Genomic DNA, 14,288 nt, shown 5'->3' with positions numbered 1-14,288 from the left:
TTCCATATGTGGTCATTTTTTCAATAAGTATGGTATGAGATATTTGTCAAATGCTTTACTAAAGTCAAGATATACTATATCTACCGCATTTCTCTGATCAACCCAGTCGGAGATTCTGTCATAGAAGGAAATTAGATTTGTCTGGCATGACTTGTTTGTTACAAACCCATGCTGGCTCTGGTTAATTACTCCATTTTAACCCAAGTACTTGCATACATGCTGTTTAATAATTTGTTCAAAGATCTTTTCCGGTATAGAAGTTAGGCTCACAGGCCTGTAGTTTCCTGGATCGTCCTTCTTCCCTTTTTTGAAGATAGGGATAACATTTGCCCTTTTCCAATCTTCTGGGACTTCTCCTGTTCTCCAGGAATTTTCAAAGATTACAGCGAGTGGCTCTGCAATTACCTCTGCTGCTTCCTTAAGTATCCTAGGATGTAATTCATCTGGACCTTGAGACTTAAATTCATTTAAGTTAGCTAAGTGTACCCTCACCATCTCTCAGCTTATAGATAGCTTGCATTCTTTTATTCCCCCAATAGCACAGGAAAGATCAATTGATTTTCCATCTACTTTCTGAGAGAAAACAGATACAAAATAGGAATTTAAAAGTTTGGCCTTCTTAACATCATTCTTAACCAATTCACCATTTTCATCTTGTAAGCATCCAATAGCATATTTGACTTTCCTTTTGCTTTTGATATAACCCCAAAATTCTTTTTGATTGCTTTTGGCCTCTGTTGCAAGCCTTAATTAATTATTAGCTTTAGCTTTTCTGACACTTGCCTTACAGTTTCTGCAAACCACATTATATTCTTCTTTATATGTTCTCCCCTCTTTCCATTTGATAAACATATTTTTCTTTGTTTTTAACATGTGTGCAAGTTCTGTGTTCATCCATCCTGGTCTCTTTAAATGCTTTCCATTCTTTCTTCTTTATGGATTGTTAACGATTGTGCTTTGAGAATCTCATTTTGCAATATTTCTCAACCTTCTTGGATATTCCTGTCCTTAAGTACATCCAGCCATTGGATTCTTACTACCCTCTGAGTTCATTGAAATCTGCCTTTCTGAAATCCAACCTTGAGGTCTGAGTTTTCTCAGGTCTTCCTCCCCTTTTTATCCATGATCCCTGCCTCCTAAGGTCCCCGATACCCTTACCTCCTCAACCTTTTGCTCCCTGTTGGTAAGAAGTACGTCCAAGATAGCAGATCCCCTTGTTTTCTCTTCTACCTTTTGGAAGTTGTCAGCAAGAGCAGATAAGAATTTGTTTGATCCATTACTTTCACCTGAGAGAGATACCCAACAAATGTCTTGACAGTAAAAATCTCCCATAATCACTATGTCATGCTTCTTTGAGTCCTTGGCTATCTAGTGTAGAAAGAGTTCGTCCATATCTTCTGCTTGTCCAGGCGGCCTATAGTAAATGCCTACAATACTGCCCTTTCTGTTGTTCTCTCCTTGTATTCTTACCCAAACAGTTTCTATAGAACTACCTGATCTGAAGCTTGAATCTCTGTGGAGATTAATGTTTTCCTAACATGCAATACAATATCTCCTCCCCTTTTTTAGCTCCGTTACTTATAAACAAGGTGTATCCTTCAAGCCTTGTATTCCAATCATGTTTATCATTCCACTAAGTTTCCGTGATGCCTATGACATTATATTTCTCTTTTTGTGTTAGGAGCTCCAATTCTCCTTGTTTCCCGTGCTCTGGGCATTTGTGTAGAAACATTTTAGTTTGTGATCGTTGACTCTTGCTCCTCTACTTGCCTTCTGAATATTTACCTCTTTCTCCTCTGCTCTGTTCTTTGTGGGTAGAGTCATTTCTTGCTGTACCTCTTTCTCCTCTGCTCTGTTCTGTGTGGGTAGAGTTATTTCTTGCTGTACCTCTTTCTCATCTGCTCTGTTCTTTGTGGGTCGAGTCATTTCTTGCTGTACCCCTTTCTCCTCTGCTCTGTTATTTGTGGGTACAGCTGCACGTACTGATCACTGAAAAGTGAGTGTTGCACAGAGAAGACTGGACCCTTTCACATAGGTGAGTGTCCTATAGAGAGAAGTACCGGACCATCCACATAGGTGAATGTCTCATAGAGAGAAGTACTGGACCCTCCACATAGGTGAGTGTCCTATAGAGAGAAGTATCCGACCCCTTTACGTAGGTGAGTGTCCTATAGGGAGAAGCACAAGACCCCTCCACATAGGTGATCCTCCCATAGAGGAAAGCACCAGACCACACCCCATAGGTGAGTTTTCAATAAAGAGAAGGACCTTACCTTACACATAGGTAAGTGTCCAATAGAGCCCTCCACACCGATGTTCATCCCATAAAGAGAAGCACCAAACTGCTTCACATCAGTCAGTGTCCAATAGAGAGAAGAACAAGACCCCTCCCCATAGGTGAATGTCCAATAGAGAGAAGTACCAGAACCCTCCACATAGGTGAGTGTCCCATAGAGAGAAGTACTGGACCCCTCCACATAGGTGAGTGTCCAATTGAAAATAGGATCAGACCCCTCCACATAGGTGATCGTCCCATAGGAAGAAGCTCCAGACTCCTTTGCATAGAGAGAGGTACTGAACCCTGTACATAGATGAGTGCCCAATAGAGTGAAGGACCACATCCATACACAAAACTGAGTGTTCCACAGAGAGGACGGTGAACTTTCACATAGGTGAGTGTCCCATAGAGACAAGTAGCAGACCCCTCCACATAGGTGAGTGTCCTATAGAGAGAAGGATTGGACCCCTCCACATAGGTGAACATCCAATAGAGAGAGGTACCGACCCATTCACATAGGTGAGTGTCCCGCAGAGAAAAAGTATCAGACCCCTTCACATAGGTGAGTGTCCTATGGAGAAAAGGATCGGACCCCTCCACATAGGTGATCATCCAATAGGGAGAAGCACCAGACCCCTTCACATAGGTGAGTGTCATATAGAAAGTAGTACCGCACCCCTGCACATATGTGAGCATCCAATAGAGAGAGGTACCGACCCATTCACATAGGTGAGTGTCCCGCAGAGAAAAGTATCAGACCCCTTCACATAGGTGAGTGTCCTATGGAGAGAAGGTACCACTGACGAAGGCTCTGTGCAGCCGATACGTGTCTGGTTACAGATGTGTACACCTGGCAATTTTAAATATGTCTAAATAAAGGAAGATTACAAATTTTATTCTGCAAGCAAGCGTGGATTACACTTTTTCCTGCATGGAATTATCTGTTGTCCAATAGAGAGGAGTTCCAGATCCCTCCACATAGGTGAGTGTCCCATAGAGAGAAGAACCAGACCCCTCCACACAAGTGAATGTCCAATAGAGAGAAGTACTGGACCCCTCCAAATAGGTGAGTGTCCCATAGAGAGAAGTTCCGGACCCCTCCACATAGGTGAGTGTCCCATAGAGAGAAGTTCCGGACCCCTCCACATAGGTGAGTGTCCCATAAAGAGAGAAGTTCCGGACCCCTCCACATAAGTGAGTGTCTCGTAGAGAGAGGTACCGGACTCCTACACATAGGTGATTGTCTGATAGAGAGAAGGACCGGACCCCTTCACATAGGTGAGTGTTCAATAGAGAGAAGTACCAGACTCCTTCACATAAGTATCCAGGATTCATCAGCAAGCAATGCCACGCAAAGCCACTCTATTAGCCTAAAGCTGTATCCCTGCAGCAGTAAAGGGCACATGGCAAGTCCAGCTCTGAGAATAGTAATATGTCTTCCTTTTGCAATGGCGCTGCATCCCAGTATCTTTTCTGAGTCCACAGTTACTCTGGGTACTTTCTGTGCCAGAAGCATTATCCAGGGTCAGGACACTCCATCGGCCATGTGCTGCCCGAAGGCCCATCTGGAGGCCCTGATACAGGTACTGGTCAGTCACCTAATGCATCCAGTCAGGCCCTTTCCACGGCCCTAATTCTCTACATCATCACTTCCTCCTTAGTGCTCCAGCGTACCATGTGACCCTCACTGCTAAACAGGTAATTAAGCATAATAGAACAAAATGCAGCAATTATCATAACCACTAGATGGTGTCCGAGCATTACTACAACAAAGAAGAAAAGCTGGCACCTTAAAAACACTTCTATTATTCCAAAAAATCCATAAAATTACAAATGGTAAGTACTATCATAAATGAGTCACAAACAGTGTACATAAACAGGAACTATACAATAACATCCCCATTACCCCTCTACAATGCATCAGAACAAATGCAATAGCGGTTCCAACCTCAAAATGGCGATAGTCGACCTCTTGAAAGTTAAGTTCCATCATAGTTTTTTTTAGTTCTTAGGTGTGTACACAATAGTCCTACCCTAGAGACCGGTCTCTACTAACACTTGTTGTGTAAGTTCAGCCACCACATAATCACCACAAGCTTTCTCTGTAGTGTTTGCAGGCCCCTGTGAGTGATGTATGGCATCGCTGCTTCTTTTCTTCCCATCAGCACCAATCCATCCTCTGCAAAAACACTGATCACCTGCTGCTCTCAGCTCTCGTACTGAGTGTTTCTTTCCCGCTCTCAGCAGCTTCCTGTCAGTTCAGGTAGCTTCTCCTACTACCAGCAGGGTAGACTAGGAGGACCCGCGCTCGCTGCTCCTGAGCTACTCTAAAACAAACTGCTCACTAGTTCTTTCAGAGCTCGAGAAAACTACCAATCAGTAAGTCTTCCAGACTAAAACACTCCAAAACTGGCCAATAGAGACCACTGTAAGATCAAGTTGCCAACTACAACTATTATTTGTACAATTTCACACATTCAAGCAAGGTAGCCCCCTACACACGCGCTGGAGTGGGAAGTCAAGCTGGGCTATGCTCTGCGCAGCTGTGATAAGCTATGTGACTGATGTATGAGTGGCAGTGCTGGCATTGTGATTGGCTATGTATAATGATTGATAGATTTAGGCATGCCACCATGACTGGCTGTGGAAGCTACATGAGTATTGCTGCTGTAGCTTCAACTCCTGGCTTTGAGGGCCTAATAATTGTGGTGAGGGGAGCCTTTGGGTTCACTAGGCTAAGAATCCTGGTTATGATTATGACCATTGCAACCCCCTATAGCTACACCACTGTGCACACATAATGGAGAGTAGTCCTCTCATGTATTGTCATGCTGAGAAGATGTGGTTTGTGGGTGCAGAGTAGTTTTTTTTATTTTTCTTGGGTGGTCAGAGGTGACCGAGTCTCTATAAGATGCAGGTACACAATATATAAGTGTGAGTTGTAGTTATATTGTGTCATATTCGCTGACTGTCTCTGTATTCGTATACTGTATTATATAGGAACGCTGCCTGATCTGGAGATTGGAGAAATAAATGTACCAGAGCTGATCAAGGATAAGACGGCCACGCTGACGTGTAGACTATATAATTATATATTGGGCGTACACACTGTGGAGTGGTTTGAAGAGGGTCCGGAAAGAGGTGAACAGAGAGCTGTAAATGATTCACGAAGACTCAGAACCATAGATGAACAATCAGAGGACGAGCGCATCTACAGAGCCAACCTAACTCTCACCCCAGTAACAAGGGCGGATAATGAAATAACATATATCTGCAGGGTGAAAACTTCCAACGCTCAGAAAACAATAGAGAAAAGAACAGAGCGGCTACATGTGAAGGGTGAGTAGTAATGGAAATTACAGGATAGAACCAATATGACGCTATTTACTTATGATATCACTCATACAGCTGGTATAATGCTAGAAAAGCAAAACAATCACTACCAGACTCAGTTCATTTAACCCCCTATGGATTATTTAATGTACCATATAATGTACTGAAAAACTTGGAGTGGAGTGAAATGGAAAAAAATCAAGCATCGGTCGGGACACTTAAATGTCGTTTTCAGAATCGATGGCGGCATTTAAAGAGTTAACAACTCCGATGAGGGTATCGGCTTATCGGAGCTGCTGCAGGCAGCCGTCAGCTGTAAGAAACAGCCGGCATCCATGTTGTCTGGAGTGAGATCGCCCATGATCTCCCTTTATACATACCTCGGAGCTGCAGGATGTGACTGTGTGCCCTGCAGCATTAAGAGGTTGAATGGGCTCTACTGCGAAATATTACATTTAACAATTCTCCAAGCGTAGATCCTGCTGTTCCTTACATGTTACACTGCCTCTGCTGTTACATACATGTTACAGGGCCCTCTGCTGTTATGTACATGTTACAGGGCCCTCTGCTGTTACATACATGTTACACTGCCTTTGCTGTCACATACATGTTACGGGGCCCTCTGCTGTCACATACATGTTACGGGGCCCTCTGCTGTCACATACATGTTACAGGGCCCTCTGCTATCACATACATGTTACAGGGCTCTCTGCTGTCACATACATGTTGCAGGGCCCTCTGCTGCTACATACATGTTACAGGGCCCTCTGCTGTCACATATATGTTAACGCACTCCCTGCTGATCTTTTTATTCCTTCTCCGAGCGTCCATCTAATGTGTCCAGTGATGATGAGAAGAAGACGCTTGTAGTGCATTGAGTCTTATTATCTGGCTGCACAATTTCAGGAATCACTCTGCCGCCCGCGTACAAGAGGATCCGGGCAGTGGGACTGGGTTACTGAGAATATGTACAACAAGAGTCTGACTAAAGATATCTTTTGACGGGGCAAATATCAGCCAAATAATCGCAAAATCAAATGATAGTCGCTCAGTGTAAACATGGCCACCATCAGGGTGACAACTGATAGGTCACTAGCCATTTTGTTTTAGCTTACCAAAAAAATAGTCGCTGGCTGGTCGAATGTCATCTGGTGTAAAGTTAGTTATTCATATTTGAATGACTTGCAAATGAGTTTGCATGGAGATCCCTCTATGAATGATATCTTGGCAAACAGCTAATAAACAATCATCGCTTTGTGTAAAAGCAAATGAACGACTGTCATTCGTACTCTTCAGCAACTTTTCTGAGTGTTTACCTGAACAATAGTTGCTGCATATAAAGGTACCTCAGCCTCCCCTATCTGGGTTATTCTTTTTATGTATAGGATCCCTGCCCTCTTTTACACCTTTCTTCCTCTCTGCTGTCTTATTCAGACCCCTCCACGCCCGCCTTGAGCCTTAGGCCTTAGTCAGACGGGCATTTTTAGCCGCGATTTGCACATGCGCATGTGTCCGGCGATTTTATAAAACCATTGCTTTGCAATGGTATCGGACACATGAGCGCTTTTTATGCGCTCGTCCGATAAATTATAGAACAAAAAATCGCAGATCGCACCTATCTGCGATCTGCGATTCCTGTTCTCTTCTGTATATGCGCTCAATGGGGCCGGCGGCAGCAGCGCCGACCCCATTGAGAACATATAGAAGACAAATCATTCTTCTCTGCCACAGCTGTAACAGCTGTGGCAGAGAAGAACGATGTTTGCCCATTGAATTCAATGGAGCGGCAATACAGCCGCTCCATTGAAAGCAATGGGCTGCCGGCGTTTGCGGGGTGAATTGTCGGGAAGGGGTTAAATATATAAGCCCTTCCCTGCAATTCATCCTAAAATGTGTTAAAATAAAAAAAAATTGTATACTCACCTTTCCGCTGCAGCCGGAGTCCAGCCGCGGCCGCTGTCAGTTCTCCTGAACTGCTTCTCGGCACTATTCAGCCGGCGGGGCTTTAAAATCCCCGCCTGCTGAATGATCTGCCTCTGATTGGTCACAGCCCTGACCAATTAGAGGCCGGTTTCACTCACACACCCATTCATGAATTCATGAATGGGTGAGTGACTGCTGCCTCTCAGCGCTGAGCCAATCAGGGGCAGGTCTGACTCACATCCATTCATGAATTCATGAATGGGTGTGAGTGAAGCATGCCTCTGATTGGCTCAGCGCTGAGCCAATCAGGGGGCAGGTCTGACTCACACCCCCTTCACACCCACTGCAGGACGGCCGCACGGAGCTCCGGCTGCCGGAAGAAGGTGAGTATACAATTTTTTTTTATTTTAACACATTTTAGGATGAATTGCAGGGAAGGGCTTATATATTTAAGCCCTTACCGACAATTCATCCGGGCTCGCCCACAGCGCATTGCTTTAAATGGAGGCGGCTCTATTGCCGTCTCCATTGAATGCAATGCGCTGGACAGCTCCGGCCCGTTTCTAATGAAACGCGGCTAGGAGCAGATTTTCGGGCGATTTGCGCGCACCGGTCACGCGATTTGCGGATGCGCATCCGTCATGCGATCCGCAAATCGCGCGAAAAAACGTCCGTCTGACTAAGGCCTAACAAAGGACCCTCTAGTCAAACCCATCCCCAGACGCATGCTACTATACTGGTGCCTTCTTTAAAGAGTAGCTGACCTGCTGAGTCCGGGAGATGTTTCATACTTAGCTTTCCAGCTGTTCCCCTGGTATCAGCGCTCAAACTGGCCGCTGAATGCATAAAGCGGACTGCATGGGTGGTGGCTAAGTCATCCTCCCAATCTAGGCATAGACAAGAATACTACTATTTACATGTAATTTTGCCATTTACCGATACTGTTTCATTTCACAAAAGTCTAAGTGAAGCCCTCACCTTAAGGGCTCCTGCATACTGGCGTTTTTCTTGCACGTTTTTTTACGCGATATCGCTGCATTTTATTCATGCAATTGCAAATGGGACTTTCTAATGTTAAAAACGCATCGAAGGTTGGTGCTTTGCAATTTTTGCGCGATACTTTTTCAACATTAGAAAGTCCCATTGACAATCGCATAGAACAAAAGCAGCAATATCGCGTGAAAAAAAAACGCGCAAGAAAAACGCAAGTGTGCAGGAGCCCTTAGTCTTTGCCTGATCCTGCTATTTCCAACTTGTTAAAAATGAGAAACATAATTATATGCAGGTAACTGTCCTGAAATAAAGAACACATGTCTATATATACCAGATATCATATACGTGACACTGGCCATAGATCTCTTACATAAGCCCTTATAGCCTGATGTTTGTCATTGTTTCATCACATCTTCAATATTAAAATCTAACTATTACTATTACCAGAGACTCCAAAAAAAAGAACTACAGAAGAGCGGAGGACAGAGGGCGGCGAACGTCCATTACTGGTAAATGAATCAATTCATGAAGAGAAGCAGAAAACATCTGCTGAACTAGAAACCGATCTACTGGGAGAACATGATAACCAGGACTGTACACCAGTGCCGAAGAATGGAAAGAGCAAAGGATTGTGTCCGGCTAAGGAACTGTCTGGGGAAGAATGGGATGAAGAACGTCCATTACCCACCAATAAACCATGTGATGAAGAAGAGACTGATCACTTAGAGGAAAGTTCTACCAGGGAAGATGAAGAACTGAAGGAGGAGAAGAAAGAGAACAAAGAAACTTCACAAGTCATTAATAACACACTTATTGAACAAGAGACTGATGAATCAAAGGAAACTTCTACCGGGGAAGAAATTAATGAGAAGGAAGAAGAGAATGAAGAAACTTCACAAGTCATCAATAAACCATTGAATGAAAAACTAGCTGAACAAAAAGAAACCTCTGAGGAGGTTAGGAGAGAGAATAGTGGAGGTTTATGTCCGGCCGGGGAATCACCGCAGGAAGACAATGAAGAGACTTCACTGCTGAGCAATGAGGAGAAACGTAGAGCTGGACTGAGGGAGCGTTCTCCTCATGAGATGGAGATAAAGAGTAGTGATGGTTTGTGCGTAGCCAATCAGCTATCTGAAGAAGAAGATGATGATGAAACTAAGCCACTAAACAATACAATATTGAACAAGCAGTAAGCCAATTAACCACTTCATTACTAGTAGATTTAGGCCACTCTCACATAGAACATACATTTGCCGAAAAATAGAACATACAGCGTTCGATTTAGCGCATGTTAGAAAAACTATGCTAAAACATTCATTTGAGAAGCCCCATTAAAAATCACTACAGCATTTTGAGTGGAAGTTTCAAACGCCCATTAAACACTTTAAAAAAGCTCCTGTGTGACAGTAGCCTCATCTTTCTCATTACAGGACAGTTTTTCAGTGCTAGACATGGGCCAATATCTTTTTTTTGTAATTTGGTTTATTTCAAAAGGTTTTTATACATGCAAGAATGTACATAATAATAATAAAGAAGAAACAATTGCTCTACAGAAGACTGTGCATACTACATCACAGGTGACATAGAAGCAGTGCTTACACATAGTGTGTAGTAGACATGATGATTAGTTAGCGTAAAATGTCTATTGATTTGTAATAAACTAGAAGTATTACGCAGCTGTAGTGATTTAACTCTATAGAGGCTAATGGGTGCATAATTTCATTATGGTAATTGCTGGACAATGGCACGGTGAAAGATGTGTGTTTTATAACTTCAGCCTAATATAAAGCTCTACTGCATAAGGAAAGAGTTAAATCACAATACTATATGTATTGCTTGTATTCATCTTGGATGTTTCCCCAACCCTGCCCCCACACTGAAACTTCTTAAACAACACTGAAACTTTTTAAACAAAGACTGCCACGTACACAGGAATTCCTTTAGCTTGACTGCATGCTAAGAGGACAAAGTCCACACGTACACTGGACTTGAGAGAAGGTGGGGAGGAAGGCGGGGAATTCTATAGGACCCAGCGAATAAGAATATGTATATGTTACTAATGTAATCTGTTGCACGCCCATAAAGGGCAGGTATTATGTGTTTCAATAAATTAGGGCTCTGAGGATTATAACTCAGAAGAGCTTGTTGAGATTCAAGGCTGATGACTTGTGTCCGATTGGTTTCTTTCATTATGTGTGCACACTATACAATTAGGAAGCTACAGAATACCCTGAAACCTGCTGGAGGAAAATATGATCCAGTTCAATTGGCGTTCCTGCGTGAGCCGAGTAGATTGTGATTTCTTCATTCTGGAACGATACAGAGATCGGCAGATAACATGCAGAACTCAGGGGCCCGAAAAATCTACAGAACACGGTAAGATTGCTTTATGTTAATCTACCGATGTGAGCTGACTTCTAACTGTTAATCTGCCCATATCTAATCCAGAGTGATAAATCACTGAAAGGCAGGTAATATAGTTCTGTCTACTCGAAAATATCACCGTGTAACCTGTCTAGGGGTATTCGGTATGTTGTGTATGTTGTGTCTGAGACGGTTTAAGATTGTGTATTCAAGACCAAGAGACAGATTCTGTGAGGGTTAATGTGTAAGAAGGGCGGACTTGGCTGTTTAAGCCTGAGGGAGCGCGCCCGGGGCGCACTCTTCTATGTAATAGTGCACGGTTTGCGCTACTACACTTGGAGAGAGAGGCCAGGTAAATTTAAAATAGGCGTATGCACTTGTATGATCGAGCGTGGTATATGCTCTCATACGTAAGGAGGGATACGCAGGGTTTAAAATAGGCGTCTTTACCTGTATGATCGAGCATGTTATGTTCTCATATGTGAAAAGGGATACGCAGGGAATTATAGCCGTATTGTGTGTCGGCTGGATACTCCAAATATTGTTGAGGTCTTTATCACTAAATATAATCGTCAGTCTTTGTGTATAGTCAAAGGTCTTGTTTAAAGAATGTGCAGTGTTTGTTATTGGGGGGGTTAACTGAGAAGAAAGTGGGCTGATGTTAAGCCACTGAGAGCATTTCCCAGTTAACCCATCTGTTCCCTTTGTTTTGTGTTTATAGTGTTAATGTGCATTGTGATTTGAAGAAGGCAGATAGAAAAATTCTAGGGCCAGATTGGAGTTCTGTAGAAGGAAATTAGAATGGGAAGGGAGGAGATGGTAGACCCCTTCCATAGGATAATCAGGGAGAGAGAGATGATCCTAGCGCTGCATATAATCAGTCATTAAATAATGTGTTTGTAAGTGGAGTAAAGAAGGAAACAGGAGGTTATATAATGAGGTACATGGTTACCCTTAGGACGGGATCAGTGCAGGATGTTTTGGAATATGCAAAACATGTAGAAACGTTTTACAAAGAAAAGGATCAGGAAAGTTGTTGAAAGAAAGGAATGTTGTAGACAAACTGCAGAAAGTTTTCAGAAGATAAGCAGGAGGCCCAGCAGACAGAAAAGGTGCTTTAGATTGCTAGGAGGTGGTATAATGTAGGAAAGGGATTCAAGAGAAGAGAGTGTAGTGGGGGATGTGTATTGCCTGTATCATGAACAATGTAATGCCTTTGTGTTGACTATAGCCCATCCCTATAATGGCGGCCGCACATGCAATGTTTAAAACCCGACATAGTGTGACTCTGCAGCAAGTGTGGTGAGCCCTGCCCCCATCCTGAAATTACTTCCCCCATGTGCTCACTTTCAGGGTGTGTGACGTTACTTCCGGCCATTCCAATCCGGGACAGGACTAAGCCCCGACCCTTCCTCCTCCAGCAGCCATCTTGCCTCACCTGGGAGATTTGTAGCCCCACCCCTTCTGCCTCTGGCAGCCATCTTGCTGCATTTGGGAGGCCTGCATTCCCCAATGCCACTGTATCCAGTGCTAACATCATGATTGTCTGATGTAAGATCTTGTTTGACCAGACTTTGTTACACTCCAAAATGTGGTCACCTTGGATGTGAGATAAGTTCAGGGAAAAAAACCTTTGTTCTTAATGAAGATGCAGCTTAGGACATAGTAGATGACTAAGCTGGTTTATAGTGTATGGAAGATTGGAGTTGATGCATGGGGGACAGAGGCCAGGGACCCATGAGCAGGGGACGCCCTCTCATGGTGTGTTCCCAGGGACTGTTTTCCACTGCCTGCTTCTCCAATGGATGTTCAGACAGATGATGTTAAGGAAGGCTCCTACAAATGGAATAATTTCCCTACAGTCACCCAGCAAACTTTTTCACGCAATTTGATGAAGTAATTTTGGTTTTTATGTGAGAAAGAGGGACTGAATTGCTCAGAGTAGGATGTCAATTCATCCGCATTCTTTAGTTTTTTTCCTTATGTCCTTGCATATTCTAGTGTCAGTCTACACTGAAGCTATAATTATATTCCGACAGGAGAGTGAAAGTTAAACGGTGAAATTCCCTGAATGCTATTTCACTGGGTGACTGTAAATTTTGCTTGTGTTGTGCCCCCTTGTGTTAGAAATGCTAACTGCGACCTAAAAAAAAGAGAAAAAAAAAATCTAAAAGGATATTTTCGCTCAGATTTTGCTGCATACAATGTCACCTTGACCTACAAAGTGTTTGTTTTTGTGCCTCTTGGTTTCCTTTTTCAACGTTGTACTAGTTTGAACGTGACTACTCTTTTTTCCATTGAGTATTCCGGTTCAAAAGGGGGGAGGCATAGGTGATCTAGGTGCTGTAGATCAGCTATTGGGTTTTTAAAAAAAAATAAATAAATGAAATAAAATAAAAAGGAAGTAAATGATTTTTTGCTATAAGATTCTGATCCATGTGAAATAGAACATCAACATGATTATTTAGTACTGATACAGTAAGAAACTGCAGGTATGCAAACAGTTACTGGAACCCCTGTTGATAATGCATATGTTGAGCTTTTTGCAGATGGTACCAGGGTGAGGATTGACGACTGCACATCGGATATGCAGTGGTCACACAACAAGATGTCCTAGAAGCAGAAGCTCTGCCTCCGCATGTCTCAGCACAAGAAGTGGAACTGAAGGCCCTCACTAAGGCGTGTAGAGTGGCGAAAGGTAAGACGGCAACCATTTACACTGACTCCTGGTATGCATTTGGCATAGCTCATGATTACGGCCCAATATGGAAGGCCAGACAGTTTTTTACCTTAGCAGGACAACCAATTGAGAATGGTGCAGCCGTGCAGAGTCTCATGGAGGCCCGACTTCTACCTGACAAAGTTGAGTGCTCACACCGATTCCTACACTGGTGAAGGGAGAGATGACACCCTCGCCGACAGCACAGCAAAGGCAGCGGCCCTCAAGCCATGGAAGAAAGAAGAAAGATACTGACAGCATGAGTCAGAGGCAAAAACTTTGGACATTGACAAAATTTGGACTTTGATATGCTAAAGACGTTACAGTTACAAGCCAGCAAGGAAGGAAAGGATAAATGGACTAATATGGGAGCAGCAGAAACAGGACAGCGTATGGCGAACAGTCAACAGCACTTGCCTACCACAGTTCCTGTATCCCATGATGGCCCAGCTGATGCACGGAAAGACCCACCTAGTAAAGCAGCAATGACGTTGACGCTTGAAAGAGGACGGGCGACTCCTGGGTTCTATGAGCCTCGTGTGGCGCAGAGTGTAAGCCCTTGCCTACGACCTGAAGGTTGCAAGTTCGATCCCCGTGTGATTCAGGTAGCTGGCTCAAGGCTGAAAAGGCAGCGGCCTTCCATCCTTCTGAGGTCGATAAAATCAGATCCCAGCTTGG

At 43.6% G+C, this 14,288-nt stretch overlaps 1 protein-coding gene across 1 annotated transcript in view; it reads left to right on the top strand.

Annotated features, from left to right (window-relative positions):
* LOC136577975 (uncharacterized) overlaps positions 1–9,720 on the top strand; it is a 48,147-nt gene extending 38,427 nt beyond the window's left edge. The window contains exons 7-8 of the mRNA XM_066577885.1: positions 5,279–5,617; positions 8,975–9,720. Of these exons, the coding sequence (XP_066433982.1) occupies positions 5,279–5,617; positions 8,975–9,720 (1,085 nt within the window). The remainder of the gene's footprint in view (positions 1–5,278; positions 5,618–8,974) is intronic.
* The last annotated feature ends 4,568 nt before the right edge of the window (positions 9,721–14,288 follow it).

This window comes from Eleutherodactylus coqui, chromosome 8, assembly GCF_035609145.1.
Source record: "Eleutherodactylus coqui strain aEleCoq1 chromosome 8, aEleCoq1.hap1, whole genome shotgun sequence".
NCBI lineage: Eukaryota > Metazoa > Chordata > Amphibia > Anura > Eleutherodactylidae > Eleutherodactylus > Eleutherodactylus coqui.
This window is presented reverse-complemented; position numbering and strand designations above follow the sequence as displayed.